The sequence below is a fragment of the Dissoconium aciculare genome (assembly GCF_010015565.1).
Source record: "Dissoconium aciculare CBS 342.82 unplaced genomic scaffold K489scaffold_8, whole genome shotgun sequence".
NCBI classification, from domain to species: domain Eukaryota; kingdom Fungi; phylum Ascomycota; class Dothideomycetes; order Mycosphaerellales; family Dissoconiaceae; genus Dissoconium; species Dissoconium aciculare.
This window is the reverse complement of record NW_022984958.1, coordinates 1337829-1359004: the sequence shown is the minus strand read 5'-3', so window position 1 is coordinate 1359004 and position 21176 is coordinate 1337829. Positions and strand designations below refer to the sequence as shown.

At 53.1% G+C, this 21176-nt stretch overlaps 7 protein-coding genes across 7 annotated transcripts; 3 read left to right on the top strand and 4 right to left on the bottom strand.

The window, feature by feature from the left end:
• Window positions 1–932: 932 nt before the first annotated feature.
• On the bottom strand, window positions 933–3200 carry K489DRAFT_402696 (uncharacterized protein; the record flags this gene model as incomplete). The annotated part of the gene is made up of 1 exon (XM_033607060.1): window positions 933–3200. One exon carries the CDS (start codon window positions 3198–3200, stop codon window positions 933–935), a length of 2268 nt encoding a protein of 755 aa, XP_033458910.1.
• A 2125-nt stretch (window positions 3201–5325) lies between these two features.
• On the top strand, window positions 5326–5822 carry K489DRAFT_258457 (uncharacterized protein). Its single transcript, XM_033600024.1, has one exon. The coding sequence runs from the start codon at window positions 5440–5442 to the stop codon at window positions 5752–5754; it is 315 nt and encodes a 104-aa protein (XP_033458909.1). The 5' UTR covers window positions 5326–5439; the 3' UTR covers window positions 5755–5822.
• A 319-nt stretch (window positions 5823–6141) lies between these two features.
• K489DRAFT_258447 (uncharacterized protein) lies at window positions 6142–7189 on the top strand. Its single transcript, XM_033600023.1, has one exon. It carries the CDS (start codon window positions 6292–6294, stop codon window positions 7003–7005), a length of 714 nt encoding a protein of 237 aa, XP_033458908.1. The 5' UTR covers window positions 6142–6291; the 3' UTR covers window positions 7006–7189.
• A 1559-nt stretch (window positions 7190–8748) lies between these two features.
• K489DRAFT_321471 (DEAD-domain-containing protein) lies at window positions 8749–11214 on the bottom strand (the record flags this gene model as incomplete). The annotated part of the gene is made up of 1 exon (XM_033601550.1): window positions 8749–11214. The coding sequence occupies one exon, from the start codon at window positions 11212–11214 to the stop codon at window positions 8749–8751; it is 2466 nt and encodes an 821-aa protein (XP_033458907.1).
• Window positions 11215–11957: 743 nt separating this feature from the next.
• K489DRAFT_341295 (glycosyltransferase family 62 protein) lies at window positions 11958–14570 on the bottom strand. Its single transcript, XM_033602278.1, has 4 exons — window positions 14005–14570; window positions 13179–13879; window positions 12794–13113; window positions 11958–12728 (listed from the first exon to the last, which is right to left on the bottom strand). Exons 1-4 carry the CDS (start codon window positions 14142–14144, stop codon window positions 12084–12086), a joined length of 1806 nt encoding a protein of 601 aa, XP_033458906.1. The 5' UTR covers window positions 14145–14570; the 3' UTR covers window positions 11958–12083.
• A 2971-nt stretch (window positions 14571–17541) lies between these two features.
• On the top strand, window positions 17542–18691 carry K489DRAFT_381874 (tRNA-intron endonuclease catalytic domain-like protein). The gene has a single exon (XM_033605238.1). The coding sequence runs from the start codon at window positions 17546–17548 to the stop codon at window positions 18275–18277; it is 732 nt and encodes a 243-aa protein (XP_033458905.1). The 5' UTR covers window positions 17542–17545; the 3' UTR covers window positions 18278–18691.
• K489DRAFT_381873 (zf-ZPR1-domain-containing protein) lies at window positions 18503–20432 on the bottom strand. The gene has a single exon (XM_033605237.1). The coding sequence runs from the start codon at window positions 20275–20277 to the stop codon at window positions 18709–18711; it is 1569 nt and encodes a 522-aa protein (XP_033458904.1). The 5' UTR covers window positions 20278–20432; the 3' UTR covers window positions 18503–18708.
• Window positions 20433–21176: the final 744 nt, after the last annotated feature.

Genomic DNA, 21176 nt, shown 5'->3' with positions numbered 1-21176 from the left:
AACATCAGTCGAAGAAGAGGAAATGAGCGCCCGGGCAAGTTCAAGCAAGCAAAAGAAATGATACGAAAAAAAAGGAGACCGACCGCTCGCGAGATGCCCATGAAGCCCACATACATGCGTGCATTTCTCCAGAGTGAGAGAGAGTGTGTGGATAGATAGCGGGAGGAAAGAAAATAGAGCGCATTGTCCCCAATGGCAACATGATAAGAGTCGTTCGAAGAGGATGAAAATCGGACTTGTGATTTCGCATCTCCCTCGAGTACGTTGTGGTGGAAGAGACTTTAAAACGAAAATGTTTAGTGGTACAAAAATCGGTGGGTGGAAATCGAGAAGAAAAAGAAATTGGCCGTCCGAAGATAGGTAGGCCTTTTCATGATGCAGTTTGAATCATGAACCTGATTCTTTTGCTTTTGCTGTCCTCGGGATAGACGCGAATCTCCTGGGGTTGAAAAGGACGCAAGCTGAGAAACCTTTCCCCACGGCCATCGAGTGCGCCGTTTAAAAAAGTTGGCGTCGTACTGAGAAAGAAAATTGACAATTGCCTTTGATGCTGGTAATGAAGGTATGCGCGAGAGAAAGAGCGAGGAAAAGGAAATGGACTGTATGTGTGCATTTGCGCTAAAGCTTCGATTGTCGAGAGGTGGAATCAAGGTCAAGGTGTTCCGACGAAAAACAATGATTGAAATTATGATATCGATTGCGCCGCGTCGTTGTATATTCGTCAAGGTCGTTAAAATCGGAAACGATAGGAAGGTTCGACTTGTAATGTGATCGTATGCGCATCAGGGAAGAGCAAAGGTCGACTCGCTCGTATGGGTCTGCTTGCAGGCGAACTCATCGCGGATCGGTCGGGGCGATGGGATGTGGTGCACGAATTTTCAAGACTGTATATGATTTTGGACCAATTTTTGGATGAACAATGTCCGTGATTATTAATGAAGGACATCATCGATGCCCATTCGTCGAGCACGTTTGCGTGGTCGGTCCTGTTCATCATCTTCAGCCTCCGTTGCAGTTCGCTCTCGAGTCCGTCTCTCTGCACCACTGGGTGCGTACGAGGTTGGCTGTTGTTGACTTTGCTGTCGCTGTTGATGGTGGTGGTACTGGGGCTGATGTTGTGGTGGCGGTGGTGGTGGTGGTGCTGAAGCAGTCATCTGCTGCATTGGCCTTTGCTGTGCTGCCGACTGTGGATCGTATTGGCGGGAAAGCACCTGTGCATATGTCTGAGGCTGTTGAGGGGTGTAAGGAGCTCGCGAATGCGGTGGTTGTGCTTGCTCTGACGTTGGTATTGACGACGTGGAAGCTGGAGGAGGCGGTGGCCGTATTGCCGAGCTCTCACCCTCAAAATTACGATGATCAAGTGGACGCAGCTGTGTCGTTGGTCGGCTGTCACGTAGTGGGCTGGCTAGGATAGGCGGCAGACGGACTGCTCCAGAAGCAGAAGAAGCTGCCGAATCTGCCAGAGATGGACGTCTTGACACGTCTCCGGCTGGACCATGATCTGGAGTTGGTTCTGAGACACGCGGTGTGGTGGGTCGATAGGTGGGTCGATCGTGGTAAGCTGGCTGTGAGTAAGGCGGAGGGAACGATCTCGAGACCGATGGCATTGATCCGGGAGCGGACGCGGGTGGTGGAGGTGGAGGTGGCGGCGGCGGCGGCGGTGGCTGTGATTGCGGTGCTGGATAACGTGCGACCGCCGCATACGTTTGTGGATATTGGTGTTGGTGATGAGTGCTCTGATAGCCTACCGGTGGTAGAGCATGAGATGCTTGTGGCGTATGTGATGTTGGCGCAGAGTACGATTCCGGGTGGGAGTACGACTGCGTATGTGATAGGTGAGGACGATGAAAAGTCTGCGATGTCCTGTAGGTGCTAGCGCGTGACTCGACTGGACGAAATGAGGGAAGTGTGATAACGACAAAGTATGAAGAGGCTCTCGCCAGGCGTACACGCGCAGGGAATGATTGATCACCGGCTCCAACTTGTGTCCATACGTAAGTCCGATCATGGAAACCATGCGTGAACTGCTCGACATCCACATCGCGAATACCCTGGATCGGATCGGAACCTGCTTGCAACATCGATGTTTCCGAGGCTGGTGAGTGTGCATCTCGTTCTCGCCGCAGGCGATTTCGAATCGTTAGAAAGCTTTCACCGTCAGCAGGTGTAACAATGTCGCCCAGATTCCGTCCGACCAATTCTTGTCCACGGAAAAGGATTTGCCAGAAGAGCCTGTTGGCTCTCAAGATGACAAAGTCAATATCGAGGACTGCGGTGGGTATCTCAAAGAACGGTGGTCCGGTAGGTGAAGGAGGACGGTGAGCTGCCTGTGGATGTTCAAAGGTTGATCTCATCGCTGATGTTGGATGAGGGTATTGATACATGGGACTCGCCGCCATTCCGATCGATCCATCACTGCTGTGAGAAGGGTGCGATCGAAATGAATCTGATCTTCTCGGTCTGGTTGCGGCTATCGGCCTGGCAGACGCATAGTTGGCTGCTCCGATAAGTGACGAAGTTGGTCGACCTGGCTCAGCGGTCATTCGTTCAATTTTGAAGTCGCTCTCCTCCCTCAGCCGTGGTCGACCACGTTTCTTATGTTGCACATCGTAGCAGGTATCCTTTTCCAACTCCGTCAGATGCATGATCCAATAATGAAAAATAAACGATCCGATGCTTACCTGCTTTCCAGATGCCACACAGCGAGCGCAGGGCCGTTGATCGTCACAGCTGAGATGCGCTCGCTTGCAATTGAAACATGCCGAAGCGACATGTGCCTTGCTCTTCCGTCCAGTCTTGGTGCTTCCTTGTGGGCTGTCCTGATTCGTTGGTTTCGATGTCGTCTGGCCGGGAAGAGGCGCCGACAAGGCCGATGATGCTGAAGACGTCGAGAGGGCAGTGCTTCGCTGTTGTTGTAGCTGAGGTGTCTGGAGGCCCGACAATGGCGGTAACGTTGGTGTAGTCTGATAAGCATGTGCCGAGTAGGTAGCGCCGGTAGTCGGACGCTCGTAGAATGGAGGCGCCAGACTGGCGGACTGCAGGGCGACGCCAGGCATTGGACGGTCGAAAGTTGTCGACGACCTCGTCGGAGGGAAGGGTACAAACGCGGGTGGAGGAGCGATGACACGAGTTGACGACGAGGTCGAGGGTATATCGCGAAACGACCTGCTCTGCCCTGATGCCGGAAACTCTTCTGACATCGGCGGCAACAAAGATACTTTGAGACCCGCTGAGAGAGAAAGTCTGGGTTCGATTGACGCTTTACTTTTCCTCCGCGGCCGGGTTCCTGGAGGGTGGACGAACTAGCGAAGAGGATCGATCTTCTTGCGGCCTGCATTGCTCCGCCAATGTCTCGATTGCGCCAGACTTGGGCACTATCGATGGGCTGACCGTGGTGATTGTTTTGGGTCTCACGTGCGGTTGGCACATTGACGTTGCATTGAGGGATCCGAATCGTCGTGAGGTTATCGATGACGGAATGTGGGCAGCCCGTAAGACAAACACCCGGTCACTGCTCGCTAAGACAGGATGGCCTGGACGTTGCTTCACTTGTCGATTTTCCTATCGACAGGATGGACGGTATGCTACCATAAACGTAGGAGCCGGAACAACGTTCGTTATTGAAATGCCCGGTTTTGCGAATTTGACAAATCAACAGCAGCGGGGATCGTTTATGTCATTGGAAGCGGTGGTCAATAACGTCAAGGTCGTCGGAAGGAAGGTGAACTGATGACTGGTGTATCGGTATGTGAGAGCGTTGTTCGATTCGTACCAAACAACGACGACGACCAGTTCAAGTGGAACTGGGGTCTTCTCACACCGAGATATATATGATGAGCAGCTATTCTTTTTCAGGCCTGTGCTCGGGGCATATATTGAAGTGAGTGAGCACAGTCGTTTTTGCGCCGGCTTCAGCCTGCAATATCACACGGAAATTCCGGGGGCGGGTTCTGGTGGTTTTGAAACGCACAAAAAACCGTTCAACGGCCGCGGATGTGAGAAGGACGCCAGCGGAGTCTCATGTCAGCAAGAGTCACGTTACGTCAAGATGAATGACGGAGATCATGCCGGCGTCCTAAGGCGCGGTATGCACATATAGTCCAAAGAGACTTCGATGTGTGTTACACCTTGCACATGCACTTTTCTGCGCGGTTCCCCGTTCATGACAGAACGTGGTGTAGGAGGAATCGTGTTTCCTGGGTCGAATGCAAGTGATTCGGAGCCTTTCTCCTATCGTGCAGCAGGCCATGATCATGATGCTCCATCGGGCCGAGGAACCAGCAATAGCATCAGGATAGCAAGGTGGCGGCCTCGATCAGTATCAATTGGATGTGTGGGGACGAAGAGGGACAGTGAGACAAAACGCGATGGCGAATCAAGGCGCGGGCCGGAACTCACCACCATTGTCTCTCGATTGTGGCTCTGCAAGGGAACCTCAGGCAGATAGATATACATTCCATCTGTCCGCCCGTGAAGCCATGAAGCCCGTTCTGCAAGGGCTTGTTTATGACCCATGGTTGAGACTGGAATTGACAGACGATCTGATCATGATCATGGCTAGAAGAGTCTAGGGCCTCGTTACCTTGTATATGCATTCAGGAGGACTTGGGCCAAGCATCCTCGAGGCCGTCCTCGTTGCACCCTTTTCGTCCAGCATGAGCAACAAGCTTTATGTCCGGTGTCGCGAGTGCGGCAGGGCAAGCCCGCTTGAAGACTTCTCTCGATCACGGTGGCATGCTACGCTACGTATGATCGGGGCACCTTCTCGGGAAACAGTGCAGGGTCAAAATGATGCTATCAGGACTACATCATTCGCAAATGCAGGCCGAAACGCACTACCCAACGGGCCAGGGCATTCGCATTGAGAGATTGAGAGCCGGGCGTGTGAAGGACAAATCGGTACTTGTGTCAGAACATGGAGGTGTAGATGAGGTTTGAATCCCTGGTGGACTCGATGAGGCCAGGGTGACGATGGGAACAAACTTTGGGCGGCCAGCTAGCTAAACGAAACGCGAGGAGTCAAACGTTGGTTCCTTCTCATCAAGTCCAGTCCTGATCCGGTAATCACGCAGGAGCAACGCACAGACCTGCGCTGCCATTTTAAGACGAACTGTTCCTGAATTAACGCTAGCGGTGTCATCGAAATCGAGGCACGTACCGACCGATGATACCGTTAGGTGTGGGAGGTGTGGACAAAATCCGTAACAACCCAAGAACATCCTGGACCAATCTCACCTCTGTCGTATGTGTGTTTGTATTTGAATTCTCGCTGCACGGATGAATGTTCGGCCTTCCTCTTTGTCGTGCATCTTCTTTCCAGTGAGCCTCAGCCACCACCAGCAGGTTGGACCAGGACGTCGTGTTACGAGATCTCCTCGTCTCAAAGGAGAGATACCTACATATGAGTTCGAAGGGATCTGTGGCACGTTATAGCAGAAGATGGTGGTCATCAAGTGGCCGGCTAGAGCGGGGCCGTCAGGCGTCTGCGGTGTGCGGCGTAGCCCATGCGTGGCATTCATCCGATTTGTATCCAGTCGTCCGTCCTTTATATTAAACCCACGGAGATATATCATCCATCGCGACGACGATTGGCGAAACCGGGTCGTACGTGGCTCCTTTAGATTCTCGTCGTGGCGCGCCGGTTACACGACAAACCGGATTTTGGTGACTTTTTGCATTTCACGTGCGGTGCAAGTCCTGCATGCAGTGGTGTCGTACATGTGGAGTTTATGCACGCTGCAGCTCTTCCCCTAAAATCCTGCACGACTCCTGCATATGGTGATTGAGCAGAAAAGCATGGCTGTGCTGTGTGATAGGGCGTCCTCGTGCATGCAATGCATGTGCGATGAAACAACCCGGTCGAAAATCCGACCGCCGAAGACCACGCTATCGTGGATAGTGGAGCCGTCAGCGCGCACAAAAAAAATACAATGACTACCATCATCGTCACGCAACACCAAAAAAACCCCCCGTGAAGCTGACGACGCATCCGATATGCAGCTTCGTTGGACGGCGGCGAAGTATTTCGGAGAAAATTTCTTTCTCTCGGCCATTTTATGACGGGCATGACGAGCAAGCAGCTTGCATTTACTAGAGTCACCGCCATCGATGCAGCAGTGGGATTTCTAATCGGAGTCTTAGCCGAGGATAATCCTTGTCTTGTCCAAGGGCGATCATTTTCATACGCAACGTGAAATAATCAGATGATGACTTGTAAAGAAAGATCTGCGGGGCTGGCTGTGATCCCATGTGTGCATCGCATGGTGAAGGCCATCATCCATTCGGTACCGGATGCAGAGCGAGCGTGACGAAGCGCGCAGCAGCTTACCAACGAAGAATGAGCGCACCACCACCCTTTCTTCCCGAGGTCTTTCGGCGCGCCTGACTCGATCGACCTGGTTTGGAATCAAACGGCGCGCAGCAGGAACGAGCTGCCGCTACCGAGGAAAAACCATATATCGGTTCGCAACGTTTCTAGGGATTCAGATCGAGAGTCTCATCATTGACAGTTGGAGTTATCCGTCGTACCCGTCATGCCAGGATGTAAGGCCGCTTGACCATGTGTGTCCATGTGTGTGTGCCTGCGATCGGCCCGCCTCGCAGCCCGACGAAGGTCATGATAGGCTTCTCGGTAGGAGAAGCCACCAAGTCCGAGGACAGCGCGGGAAGTTTTGGATCCAATGGATGTATTCCTCCACTAGACGACATAGACGAGATCTCACCAGTCTCTTGTTCTTCCACTCAAACATGGCGGTCAGACAACATTCAGTCGAGGAGGCAGTATGGAAATGCGTGTTCTGGGCCAAAACATCCCGCGTGGAGATGTTTGTGTGTGTGTATGCCCCACTCGTGAGTCCTTCTTTCTGCGTGAGCGTTGCAGCCGTTTGTTTCGCCATGGGGCGCCGGCAACGTCACGTCCTCGAATGGAAAAATCTTCGATTTTACTTTCCGCACGCCCGCACACCCCAACAACGGCTCTCGATAGTCTCAAACGCTGGCGCCTAAAAGACAGGCCCCTTCTCGTAAAGCCGTTGTGGCTATTCAGACGTCGGGTGATGATGGATTTGAAAGATGCGTAGGAGCCGTGCACCCTTTTCATTTTCCATCACCTCGATGAGGTCGTCCAAAAGCGGAAGCCAGGGATGTCTACACCATCACCAACGATGAGAGAAAGTAAAATATATTGATTGGTGAATCGGAAGGAATTTCCGAGTCTCCTCATTGGCCATGATGACTCGATAAATGCCGGGTTTTCGCATGCGCGGGCCAATCAACAAGGGCAATGTGTGCTTTCAAGCCGAGCGAATGTGATTATTTTGATCACGGTTCGAGTGATGACAAGTAACGACGATAATGTTCAGGTCAGACTTCATCAAGTGGACTTGAGCTGCACACTGTCATGGCACGTGCATGGCAACACGGAAGGAGGCGAGCTGAACAAATGACAGTCCGCCCAGTGAAAAGAATGGGACAAGATCAGGCAAACCAGCCCAAGTGTGCCGCTGATCACTCGGCACCCGCCAAGTGAACACGAGTGGGAGGCGGCACATCGCCACCAATCCATTAGACCGATCCGAGACAATCAGCTAGCTCAGGAACGCCCTGTCTTACCATCGGACGGAATTCGCCGTTCCCTTGACTGACGCAGATGAGAGACCCGGTTGGTAGCGAGACACACACGAGAAAGACCCGGAAGAGTGACGGCGGTCGTCTCTATAGATAATGACGAGAAGGAGGTGGAGGATGACGAGGTATTGAAGATCGGTGGGCCAACAAATGGAATCAAGGGAGCGTCATTACTAATGACCCGCCCTGCCCACCGCGTCCGCTGAGCACGGGGCAGAAGGGCAGAACAATCGTCCTTTTTTTACCCGTAAGGACTAGAGCAACAGGTCGAGACTCAAGAGCCAGCAGCAGTCCCTCTCGGTAGCGCAACCGACCGTTCGAAATTGTCCCCGTGAGAAGGAGGGAGAGGCGTGAGAGGGCAGAAAAAGTATGTCATCGGGCCAACATCCAACTACATATATGGGTCAGGGCAAGGCTGCAAGGGCAAACAGGAACGCTCCTGTTGGTATCGGTTTACGGCCGACGATGAGGCGGCGGCGGCGACGGCGGACGGGTCGAGCGCGGGCCGGAATATTGTGTCTCAGGTAGTAGGTTTTGGTGTGGTGGTGGTGGTGATCGTGGTGGCAGTCTAGCGGGCTTTTTTTTCCTCTCCAAGAGAGTAGGGCGATGACACGGGCGTCGCCGGTCTTTTCTCTACCAAAACCGATGGTGATGTATGGTATGTGAACGATGGACGATGAGGGACCATGAGTCATGTTTCCGACGAGCGCTTTGAACTTGGTAGACCCGGTATCTATCGGGGACAAGTTGCCTTGCTCCGAGACCTAGGTCGTCGGGACCTCAGGATATGGTGGATTAGTACAGTAGTAGCGCGAGGAGAAAGGGCACACGAGTCATTCCCTTGCGGCTTGGGAGTTTTAGTATCTGGAGTGCGCGCGCAGTGTGAGCGAGAAATGGAAAGGGTAGTGGATGACGAAAGCAGAGAAGATCTAAAGACGCCCGGGAGGTTAGGAACAAAAAGACAACACAACGGTCCAGAAAATACACGACCGCAAAATCGCGCCGTCCAGCTGTCTGTATCCTTACTTCTTCATTTTCTTCTTCTGCCTCCTCATAGGTCTAGCATTCTTCTCCCACCTCCGCTCCGTAGACTTCCCCGCCCTGCTGCGTCCCTTGGATCATCTACTTCCGCCTCGTCGGCCTAGCATTCTTCTCCCGGCGACGCTCGGTAACCTTCCTCGCCCTCCGCACATCATCCACGCCGCGAAGTTCATTCTTGCCGGCGCCCTCGCGGAAACGGCCGATGCGTTTCTCCTTGGCCTCGGCGACCTTCTTCTTGCGGACCTCGTAGTCATCGCGGTATTTGTCGGCCTCCTTGGGCGCCTTCTCGAGTTTGTGTTTGTATCTCTTGCCGCCCTGCTCGGCTACGAAGCGGCCGCCGGGCCGTTCGAGGTCGCCGACTTTGGGCAGGCGGTCGACGCGGTTGGCTTTGCGCCAGGCGTCGAAGCGGCCGGAGCGGAAGGAGGCGGCGATCTTGAGGCCGCTCTCGCCGCGGATCATTTTCGCGCCCTTGGAGCCGTCCTCGTCGTTGGCGCGGGAGACGTATTTCCTGGCCTTCTTGTCCCAGCGGAGGCCGCCAGCTTTGCTAGGCTCACCGAAGGATTTGCTTTCGTCGTTGGTGAGGTCCATGGTTGCGCTGCGCGCGGCGGTGACGAAGTTGGAGTTTCCGCCCGTGTGCACGCCGTAGCCGCGGTCTTCGGCAAGGTTGAGGGTCGACGGAGTGTAGGACATGAAGTGCTCGTTGTCTTGCCATCGGGCTTTCCTTGTTGATGATGGGTCTGCTTCGTTGACAGCGGTGAAGGCAAGCTCCAACTCGCCGTCAGATGCTTCATCCATGTCGGCCCCCGGTTGTGTCAAGACGAGCTCATCGTCCGATCCGTCGTCTGAATCCAGGTCCATGGTATCAGCATTGCGCTTCGGCACGGCGTCTAAATCCTCCTCGTCGTCGTCATTCTTGGTCTTCTTCGCAATTTGTTTCTTCGACTCGATCTTCGCTCGCTGTTTCTTGATAATCTCGGCCGTCTCGCTGATGACACCTCGTCTTCCAACCTCGAATACTGTCTCCTGTGGGCGGAAGCCGCTGACTCGTGCAAGCATGTCCAAACGCTGCTGCTCCATGTCCATACCCCCCTTTGGCTCAAAAATCATATTCATACCAGTTGCGTTATCATCTTTTGCCAACTGCTTCGCGCGCTTCACGCTCTCCGCGGAAGATGCATTTCTCGTGCGGAGGTATTGTTTCTCTCCCTTGCCAGCGACATCGCGCATCATAGAAATGTCGTGATCGTCCTCTAGCAGCTTCGCGGCTTCCTCGGTGTATCGCTCCAGCTTTTCGCGTGCCATGGTTCCAACAACAATCGAGTTTTGAAACATGCCCGCCTCCTTTTCTGTTCGGCCTAGGATAAGTCTCCTGCTCAGAAACAATTGCAGGTCGAGGAGATAGGGCATGTCCACTCCTGTGACAAAGCTGTAGCTCCATCCTTGCTTCCCTGCTCGCGCCGTTCTGCCCACCCGATGGACGAAGATCTTGGGCTGCGATGGGAAATCGTAGTTGATGACGTTGGCGAGGATAGGAATATCCAGACCTCGAGCGGCAACATCTGTGACTACCAGGATGTTGGTCATCCCGGTGCGAAAGTCTTCCACCTGCATCTTACGAGCAGTCTGATCGAGGGAGCCGTAAACATAGGACGTAGCATAGCCGGTCGCCTTGAGGAAGCTCGCGAGGTAGTCGACGTGATGTTTTGTCGCTGCGAAGATGACTGTCGAATGCGGCGAAGGTCCGCGTGACACCACACCATCACCGCGTTTCCGTTTCTTGTTGTTCGAGTCCTTTCCATCTTTCGCCGCTAGACTTGCTTTGGTGTCGCCGATCGGCATTTTGATCACGTCCTGAAGGACATGCAACAGAGCACCTTCCTTCTCCGTACGCTTCAACAGGAAAAACGCACTCTCCAGCCCGGGCGCAATCTTGCTCTCGGCGTCCAACCGAACAAGCTTCGGATCCTGAAGACCAGCACGAGCAAACTCAACGAGCGACTTCGGCAGCGTTGCCGAAAACAACAACGTCTGTCGCGAAGGCGGAAGCGAGAACATGATCTCCGTCAGCTGCGCCGCGAAACCCATCTCAAACAAGCGATCCGCCTCGTCAAAGACGATATACTTGACACTGGACAACTCCAATCGCATTTCCACCTTGAGATGTTCGAAGCGACCGGGCGTGGCGATGATGATGTCCGGATTGCTCGCCATGCTCCCGAACTGCTCCTCGAGGCTATCACCACCGACCAACAACGTCGTCCGGAGATCCGTGCCTTTGCCCATCTCTTTGACCACCTTGAGCGTCTGCAGTGCGAGTTCTCGCGAGGGCGAGAGGACGACCGCGCGCGCGCCGACCTTGGCGCTGTGCGATTTGAGCTTTTCGATCATGGGGATCACAAAGGCCGCCGTCTTTCCGGAACCCGTGCGCGCCATGCCGACGACATCCTGTCCGTCGAGGATGAGCGGGATCGTCTTCCGCTGAATCGGTGTCGGGACGGAAAAGCCCTTTCGTGCAATGGCTTTGAGGAGGTTCGTGTTCAGGCCCATGGACTGGAAGGCGCCGGCCTTTTTAGCGCTTTTGTTCTCGGTCTTCTTGTTGGCGAGAGATTGAATTGCCGATATGAATGCATCGTCCTCGTCCGCCTCTTCGTCCTTGGAGTCGCCGCCTGCTCGGCCTGTGCCATTCGCCTTGCTCTTCTTTGACTTGCCATGGCCGTTGATCTCGCTCAGAAGCCCACCACTGTCGTCGCTGTCGAAAGCGTCATCCTGTAGTAATTTCCCCGAGATGTCGACCTCAGTCTCGGAGAGGGCTGGTGACGCAGCGCGACCCATTCTTTATGTAAATTGGTCGAGTTGCGGTCTTGACGTTAGAGCTCTGGTCGCGAGATCAAAATTTCGGAAATTCACATGAAGAAACGCGGAATTCTCCCGCTGGACCCCCTCTGCGAAATGATGTATGCCAGGGTTGTCTGATCGTAGGGTTGGGGTTGGGGTTGTCTGATACTTCAAGAACACAACGAAACGGATCTGATTCCTTGTGCACGATTTCCTGTAATCTTGCAATATATTGTTGATTGTCCCATTCTGGTTTTATTATGAACAAGTCTCACCGAGTTATTTTGCGTTGCTCGCGTATAGAACCTCTCGCATTGCTGTACTTTCTGGCAACATTTCCACTGTTGATATTCCCTACGAGCATCATTTGACATGATCAGGCATTGTTCCTACCACCTTGCTCAGGTGCGAATTCACAATCTCAAAATGATTATTGTAATCGGCACAACGTAACTGTGTTCAGCAGAGATTCAATAATCTATTGTTCTATACCGAGCCATCAAATTGACAACAAATCTATGATTACAGGCCAAGAGCTCCCGCGAGTACTGGAATGAAACCGAATCCTCACGATACCAAGATCATAGTCCTTCCTCCTTCCTCGAATCACTGCCGTCGTGTTTCTGCGCCATATTGTTGCCCGCAGCGACAGCGGCCGCAGCGTCAGCGACAGGTTGAGGCGCAGGCCTATTGCCGGCGGGGGCGGGAGATCCGGCCTGCTGTTGTTGATATTGTTGCTGCTTTTTCTTCAGCCTGTCCTGTGTATTCGTGAGCATATCCCCGAAGGGCTGGTTGGCGGCGACAGCTGGAGGAGCAGGAGGGGGACTCTGGTCTCCTGCCGCCTTGCCCATATTCCTCGCGGCTTGATTGTCGAATGCCTTCGGGGCGGACTTGTCGGCAGTGCCGTCCTGCTTCCCGGCGAGCTTATTGCCGGTGTCAATGTCGTTTGTCCCAGCGGTCTTCTCCACCTTCGTCTCCTCGCCCTTGAGCGCCGCCAAGCGGAGCGCCTCCTTATCCTTCTCCCACTGAGATTTCCCGGACTCGACATCGAACTGCGACGTGAGCAAGTCCTGTTTGGCTTTTGTAGATTCCGCTTCCTCGGCGAGTTTCTTCCGCTCTTCCTCCATTTGCTCCATGTGTCGGAGATCGTCGGAGCTTGGCTCGTAGAGATGCCAGATGGTGTAATGCGGGAGACCGAGGACGGAGTATTGCATGCGTTTCGCCATCTGAAAATTGACACGGTAGTAGTCAGCAGATGTCATTGAAGGGATGATGCGTAAAGCGCTCTCACCTTTCCAAATCCCTCCGTCTCGGCGTGCTTCTCAAAACTGAAAGCCGGGAAATGTACACCTGAGCGAAAGACATTCGCTTTCGCGAGGATGCTGACGCCGCCGACACCATCGAGTTCCATTTCTGTATGTTCATCGCCGTACGGGTCGCGCAGGTAGGCGAGATGCGGTCGCCAGGTCGCGTATTCCGCGTAACCTTCGACGATGACGGCGTCTTCGTCGAGAGTCTTTGCGAGGTCGAGAGCGGTCTCGGACTCTTGCCAGCTGTTCAGGTCGTAAGGTTGCTCGCCGCCGAGCCAGTCGGGAAGAGGGCGCCAGACGTCTAACACAAATGTTAGCATGAGGATGTCACATTATCGTGGTCGCCGCTCGCGGTCCTGCACTTACTTGGAACGATGACATCTGCGTTATGCTTCATCAAATCCTCCAAGATCGTCGTAGGCGCGGTCTCGACATCCACATCGCGCCAGTACACCCAACTATGCGTAGGTCGCAACGCAGCTGATAGCAACCAATTCCTTGCTTGTGCCATGCTCTTTCTGCGACTCGCCTGAGCCGCAAAGCCGTGACGACTGTTCACATCTTGCTCAACCTTTTGTCCGAAGTCCTTCTCAATGATCGAAATCTCTCCGAATGGCATGTTCACGTCCTCGGCGCCGCTGGCCTGCAGTTGCGCGAGGAGGTCCGAGAGGAGGTCTGTGGTGTTGTCCTTGCTGTCGCCGACGAGGAAAGCGAGGTCGATAAGGCGGTGCGGATAGGTGAGATTGCGAAGATGTGAGAAGAACATGGGGAGGTGAGGAGCGGCGTCGCGGAGGGGAGAGCAGAGAAGGATGCGCTCTTCGCGTTCCCATCCACGACTTGTGCCGCTGACATGGGAGAGATCGTAGTAGCGGACGGTTTCAATTTGGAAGGCTTCGCTGCCATCGTAGGAGAAAAGGCCAAGGGTGAGGACGCCGAGTATGCTGGTTGGTCGAAGGGACGGGATGAAGAAGAGAAAGGTGAGGAAGAGGATGGTGAGAACGATGCCAGCTCGTATTAATGTAGCTCGTCGACGAGCTGTGAGGGTTCGTGAAGATCGTGATTGATATCTGATGTGCACAAACTATCCCATTAGCTTCCGAGTTATCACGCCGTGTCCTGCGGCTTTCAGGCCTCTTTTCAGGGCCGTCGTGAAACCATTCATGATGGAATCACGGTCTTGAGGAAAACGCACTTCTCATATTTATCCGGCCGCATGCTGAAGCCCAACCTTCCATTGCCGGATTTCTGGCCACCAAGGGAAAAGCCATTGGTCTGTTTGCTCTTTCGTTGAAGCTTCTCGCGCTCCGCCGACGACACTACACGCGGCAGCATGATTCAGGCACGTCGACGGGCGGCTTTGAATTGATTCTAGATGGGAAATCTCCCCAGGAGATGTGGAGCGGTAGTACGTGACAGCAATGCGAGATCTTGAAAAGGTCAAGTCAAGGTGGTCGTAGCAATGCTCGTGGGAGCAACTGCCGATGTTGAAGCGGTCGTCCTCCTCTCGGGAAACTTTTTGTGGCAGCTCTGCATGTGAGAGCTCTCCGGCGGCGTTTAGGGCGTGGTAATTCCGAGCAGAGTGGGCGACGGGAGCCAGCAGTGCGGTATTAATCAAACAGGAGGAATTCAGCCAAGGAACAAATTCGTCCACAGTGATGTCCTGACGGCGGTGATGACCAGGAAGAATGAAAAGAAGTGAATATCACGCTGACCGAGATGAAGATAATCCTACATGGGCCAGGATGCGGCTGATAGGCCATTCACGAAAACGCGACGAATGGCTGGCCGGGGCGTACGCAATCGTTGAATGATGAAACTTGGGGTGGGCTTTTCGGCCGCGCATTACTCCACGTGTTTCCAACATTGATGATGAAAAGTTGGCCTATCATCATTTCGTTACCGCACAGGATATACTAGTATACACCTGGGCAGGGAAGAATCAAGCTTTGTGCTCCATCTTGGTCGCACCATTGTACGCGTCCCAGATGCAGGTTATATATGCACAAAGACGTATGTGTGATTATATTCATCCCAAGGTACTGAGAACACAAATGCGGGAAGTTTGTAGTATGATAGCTTTTTATACTGTATCGAAATAGGGACCTTCCAAGCGTGATAGTGGTAGCACCAATGCCCTCCACCATAATTTCAGCCCTTAAGGCCAACCTTGGAATGCTTGCATAAAGAGGCGGTATACACGAGGAGCAAATAACATTGCCGACCTACAGTGTTGCAATATTACATTGTACACGGACATCAGGTGTAACTGCGGTGTTGGTGACACGAAGATTTCGTATCGCAAACCCAACAAGTAGCAGCCCTGGAGTCTGGTGATACGACTTGCCGCAGGGTATTTGGCACGAGCGATGGTGACATTACAAGTACGTGAACACTTACCGATCATGTTGAGACAATGAAAGGACGAGATTTACCTGTGACCATGTTAGCAACGAGATCTTGGCTGTCGTGACAATGCATCGTGCTGAGCTCAGCACCAGAAATATCATAACAACTTGTAAATGTCGTACTCAGATAAGCCGTCATACGCATGCCCTTCCGCCGGCACATTGTCGTACCGCTCAAGACGAACAGCACAGCCAACGTGCTCTGAAGCTACCATTACGCAGCGGTAAACCGCCACAACTTCACAACCGATCCTCCCATTTCTCGTCTCCGAAGATCAGAGGAATGGTACGGTATGAGGGAGGGTAGCTCGGAGGAAATGGCTACCTTTGGGAGGGTTCGTGGAATGGATAGACTTGTGTCATCTTGAAAGGAAGTTGAGGAAGACTGATTAAAGATGGGAACATGCTTACCATTGGTTTTCTGAGTTTAATCAGTTGGTGAGAATGTCGTTGCTATGCTTCAAGACGAAGCTTGATATTCCTGATGACTTCAACATGTCAGTAAATTGGTCCCCTCTCATAAGTTTAGGAGAAGTGTCGTTGTGAAGGAACAATATCAGGAGTTTTGGTAAGCTGGTTTGGATATCAACAGAATAGTTCAGTAGCAGAACTGTACAAAAACCGATCATCATAGTATTGTGCATAGATGCTGAAATAGGTCGTGGAAAGCAGAGAGATCCTTACCTGTTGTAGCAGATGCACCACTCTGAGACCGCTCATTGACCGTCTCTAGAAAGTCACTGTGCAGGTCCCTCGAGTGGGCACATTTGCAACGCAGACTCGGCGTTGGGGGATACTTGATCGCAAGACAGCTGGGAAGAATCTGGGCGAGAGTTAGCAACTGCGCCAGTATGGAACAAAGGTGACACGGCCAATGTGAAAAAAAGTCGTAGAAGGATCAGATGGTGATGCATGTTTGTTCAGCGATCATGAATTGTCTCTTGAACATAGTGTGTTGGAGATCATCAATGGAGAGACAGGTCGGGTAGTTGTCTGCAAGATAGGAGAGATATCGTCGAACGTACCATTGAACAAGCGCGAGACCTCATCATGCCAGCAAGAGAGCTTCATTTGGGGCATTGAGGCGTGTCTCGTGCAAGCAAGCTTCCGCCAGTCATGAGTCTCCAAGCGGCGACGCACATCACCGCAAACTGCTCTCACTCGCGCGACATATCATCATGTCTATTTGGCTCAGTCAATAGCATTACAACCATCTCCCGGATAGAATGCAAGCAGATCAACATGGGCCACAAGATGATGATGATTTCTCTCAGAATACAGAGACGAGGAAGAGAATGAAAGCTGGGTTGACATTTTTCGGCCGCACAGACCCTAATTAGGCTTGGCATCTCCTTCAGACGAATTCCGAGCGGGTAGCGTCCAGTCACCACCTGCACACCTAGGTACACCTGCAGTTTTCTTGCTCCAGCCTCATCAATTTTCGCACGAATCCTTGAACCGGCAGCGGCGACAATTTCTTCTTCTTTCCACTGACGAGAGAAGGGTTTGCTTCAACATGAGCTGAAACACATCACCAACCGCTCGGTCTTCGAGCCACGAAACAATTCACTGACTGAACATCACACCCAATAAATAAAGGTCTTGCGTGAGTCTACTACCATTTCAATATCCACTCCATCCTACTCGAACCACCTCAAATGATTATACAACAAATTACAATCTGTCAATCCCCTGAAGTCGGCCACAAGATGGTCGGCTACTGACGAGACAAAATTTGCTATGCTCTTTATGATATCTTGCCGCTTGAAAAGTTTTTCTTCCGAATCATCGAAGAATACATCTCAATCGTATGCGTGGCTAATCATGCTTGAGAAATAGTATCATACATAGTGTGCTTTCCACAAAATGGCATCATCTGCTACGGCTGTCGTCGAGCCTTTTCCCATTTCCAAGCTCGCTCACCGCTACCTCCTATACGACATCAATGTCGTGACGCATGTGCGGAAGGAACACAACATCATCGGCGTCCTGATCGGCACTCTCCCACAAGCCAGTCAACAGAATGTCTTTCTTGGGCTCCCGCTAGAGTTGACGCCTGAAGAGGCTCGGTTGTTGGTTGAAAAGGGCGCAGCATACGTTGTCGACGACACCGCAGAACATAAGCGAAATTTCCTCGCGAATGGTCTCAGTGTCGAAGAGCGCAAAGCATATCAGGCGGCATTGCGCAAGCAAGGCCAAATGGCTGCCGAGGACGCTGTGAAGAGAAGTGACGATCGCAAACAGGCAGCGTTGCAGAAACTGGGCGCGTCAGCGCCAGCTACGACATCATCTGCATCGACGGAGAATTGGAATGACCTGCCCGACGACATGTACACGCCTGGTCCGCGTCAACGTGCAGGAAAGAAAGCTCCCCGCCAGGTGACCGTCACCGACGGCAATGGTCTTCTCGCGGTGCAACAGTCGGGTAATGGCGACAGAAGTGATGCTTCAGGAACCGAAGCAGATGAAGACGATGATCTACTGTTCGCCTCACCTTCCAATTCCTTCCCCACCCCAAGCGTGCGCTCACCAAATCCTTCACCAGGAGGCAGCAACAAAGCCGTCGCAACCGCAGCCGAAATCGACGACCGCCCGTCCAATGACCAACACCAACATCAACACGAACACCAACACGTTGATAACCTGAAGCTTCCTCCACCGCCCGAACCTTTCGGGGTGACCCCAACGACATCGAATCTCCTCAACCACCATCTCACTCCAAACCGATCCTCGCATTCCGACACCCTCCCTACCGTCTCCCCATCTTTATATCCCCTCTACAAACATCTCCACTCCGCAGGCTACTTCCTCGCACCTGGCTTACGTTTCGGTTGTCAGTACATGGCATACCCAGGCGACCCTTTGCGATTCCATTCACACTTCCTTTGCGTAGGGAAGCAATGGGATGAGGAATTCGATCTGATGGATTTGGTGGGTGGAGGACGATTGGGGACTGGTGTCAAGAAGGGCTTCTTGCTTGGTGGCGTGGAGGATAGAGATGGCGGCGACAAGGAGGACGGCGACGTCAGGACGTTCTGCGTGGAGTGGGGTGGCATGTAGAAATGTTTTGTGTTTAATTATTCCGATTATCGGTGGAAAGCGAGAGAGATCCTGTGGAATTCCTCAGACGATTTGCCCGACGTACCTCGTGCTCTACTTCTAACAATCCGAGAAGAAATGACAATTCATAAACGGAGAACCTTTCTGATCGATAATGCCATCTGCTTCAAGAACGATTTCCTCTCCTTGAAAATTTCCATTTGATATCCGCCTAATTCTACCAGCCTGGGGTGGACTGGAGCAACACCACAAAATTTATCATGAGCCGTCATTCACATAATCTGCCCATAGCCTCGACCCTCTACGTCCGAAACCGCGATCATCACCATCACCATCATCGTCATAGATCCCCATAAAGAAGTCCACACGCCAGTAAAAGACAATCTCATCCTCTCTCTCTCTCTCTCACACACACACACACACACACACACTCACGCCTCCTGCTTCGTCTCCTCCCTCTTCTCCTCAGCAGCGGCATCAGCCGCAGCCGCGACCCTCTCGAGCCTCTCATTCTCCGCGTCCTCCTCGTAGCCCTCGGTCCGGATGTCCCTCAAGCCGAGGTCCTCCTCCTCCTCGTCGGTGCGGACATAGTCGACGATGTCCAACTTTGGATCCGGCTCCGGCGCCGTCAGGCTCTGCACGTACGAGCCGGCGAGGGGGTCCTCCAGGATGAGGGTGAACTCGCGCTTGCCCTCGATGGCGTCGGTCAGGTTGGCGAAGAACTTCTCCCACCGCTGCTTGCTCTCGTCCAGCATGCCGTCGCCGCCCTCGGCCGGCCTCTCCGCGTCGCCGTCGCTCAGCCCGAAGGCTTGCGCCCGCAGGTCCCGTCGGATCTGGGTCATGATGCCCTCGACCGTCGTGAAACGGCCGCCCATAGTGCCGGGTTCCACGTGCAGGTCGAGCTCCGGGCAGGAGAAGGCGGCGGTTTCGGACTTGAGGAGATCGCGGGCGAGATCGATGTCGTTGGTGACGCGAAGTGTGATCTTGCGGCCCTTTTCGGGGACCACGCCGCCGGTTTTGACCTCGTTGCTGCGGTAGCCGCAGCTGTCGCAGATCGTCGCCATGAGCACGACTTCTTTGAAGTACGGGATTTTCACCATCTTCATGTTGGTCGCGCAAGGCCGCGTGCAGCCTGGGCAGGACGAGGGGAAGCTGTAGACTTGGTTTTCGATGATGTCTTCGTCGTCGACGTTGTTGGTCTGTCGGGTCTGGTCGGCGCCCTCGAAGCCGGTGGCGCGGTACTCGGGGCGGATCTCGGTCGCGGGTGCGCCGGTCTCTTCACTTGCGACCGGCTGTTGCTCTTCGCCGTCTCCGAGGCCGAGTTGGGCGTTCTGAGCGGGTGTTCGGTTGTATTCGCTCTTGGCCCATTTACCGGCTGCATCGCCTGGTCGAGGCTCGATCGAGCTGTTCCCGCTGTAGTCGTCGATGGAGATCATGAAAGGATATCGTTGACCTTCGAGCATGTCGCCGAGAACGCTGATGATGCCTGCGACCTTTTGGCCAACCTCAGGCATTTGTTCCATTCGCGCCGCTTGGTGACTCTCAAGATCGGCCTTGACAGCGCTGATGACACCCTCGACATTGGTATATTGTCCCTTCCCAGCAGGGATTTCCAAGTCGATGTCCTCGATGCGGAATGTGCAGATGTCACTTTTGACCACTTGTCTCTGGAGATCCTCCTCTTTGTCTATCCGAAGAGCATACTTGGCTCCTTTCTCTTGAATCTCTCCCGCCGACTGGATTTCGTTGTTTTGGAAACCGCATTTGGCGCAGTGGAACGACATGATGATAATTTCCCGGAAGAACGGTATCCTGGTGAGGAGCAACTTTGTGATGCCGTCTTCGTGGCAGTTCATGCATAAACTCTCAATTTCGTCAACGACCTTTTGGTCGACGTCGTCGTCGATGTGGTCCACCTGTCGACCCATGTCTTCAAAGACATCGCGAGCGAGAGAGGCGCCTGTGAGCGGTGGCTCGTCGGTTGATGGTGAGATGGCCATGATTGTGGTTCCCAGTCGATTTTTGTCTGAGAGAATAACTGAATTCTTTCGATAATCCTGTGTCGTGGACTTTATTGGAATATATCGGAGAAAGGTGTTGAAAGGTTTGTTTGTTATATAGACGAACGAGAAAATAAATTTGGCGTGGATCCTGTCACCAGCTGCCCGCACTCGTCATAATCAAATCGATAAGAACGCCCACTAAATTTGATGGCGGGGCCACGATTTTGCAGGCGAAATTCATGGGCAAAACTAGTCCGCTTCAGGCCATTTCCCGCTGGAAAGTCCTCGTCGTTTCTTCTCTCCTCTTCTGTTTGGAAATGGCATTGATTACTGATCGCCATCATCGGAGGACTTAGGCCGGTTCTATGTTTCAGACGCTCTGATCGTACGAAGAAATGTGTGTTGTATTGTTGTCCTGCTCGCTTGGAGAAGGAGCACATCCTACATCGAAAGGCCTCCGTCGTCGCAGGCGGAATCAGAGAGCAATGATCTGGAGAAAAAGTCCGACTGGTGTATTGGAGACAGGATGAAAATACCTTTCCTCCGTACAGGAAGAGATGCAGACAAGTGCCCCTCGTATCGTCGTATACCGTTGAACATGAAGTTTTGCTTGAAGGTCTACAGTTCTCACGCATTGGAATGGCGCATAGTCAATACCAGTAATCGCTTCGTTCCATGGAAGGAAAACCTCGTTGGTCACCGAGCCGCACAGGGCCGTGCACCGCGTCTATACTGTACATGCAAGAGGCACCTTCTGACTGCACGCGTCCGTCCAAAGTCGTGCATCATCAAGTTTGGTTTGACATCTACTTCATGATTTCCTTCAGCGTGTCGTCTAAAGACAGTCGCCTCGTTGTTCCGGTTGGTAAAACGCCATAGTCACGGTTAGCCTGGAG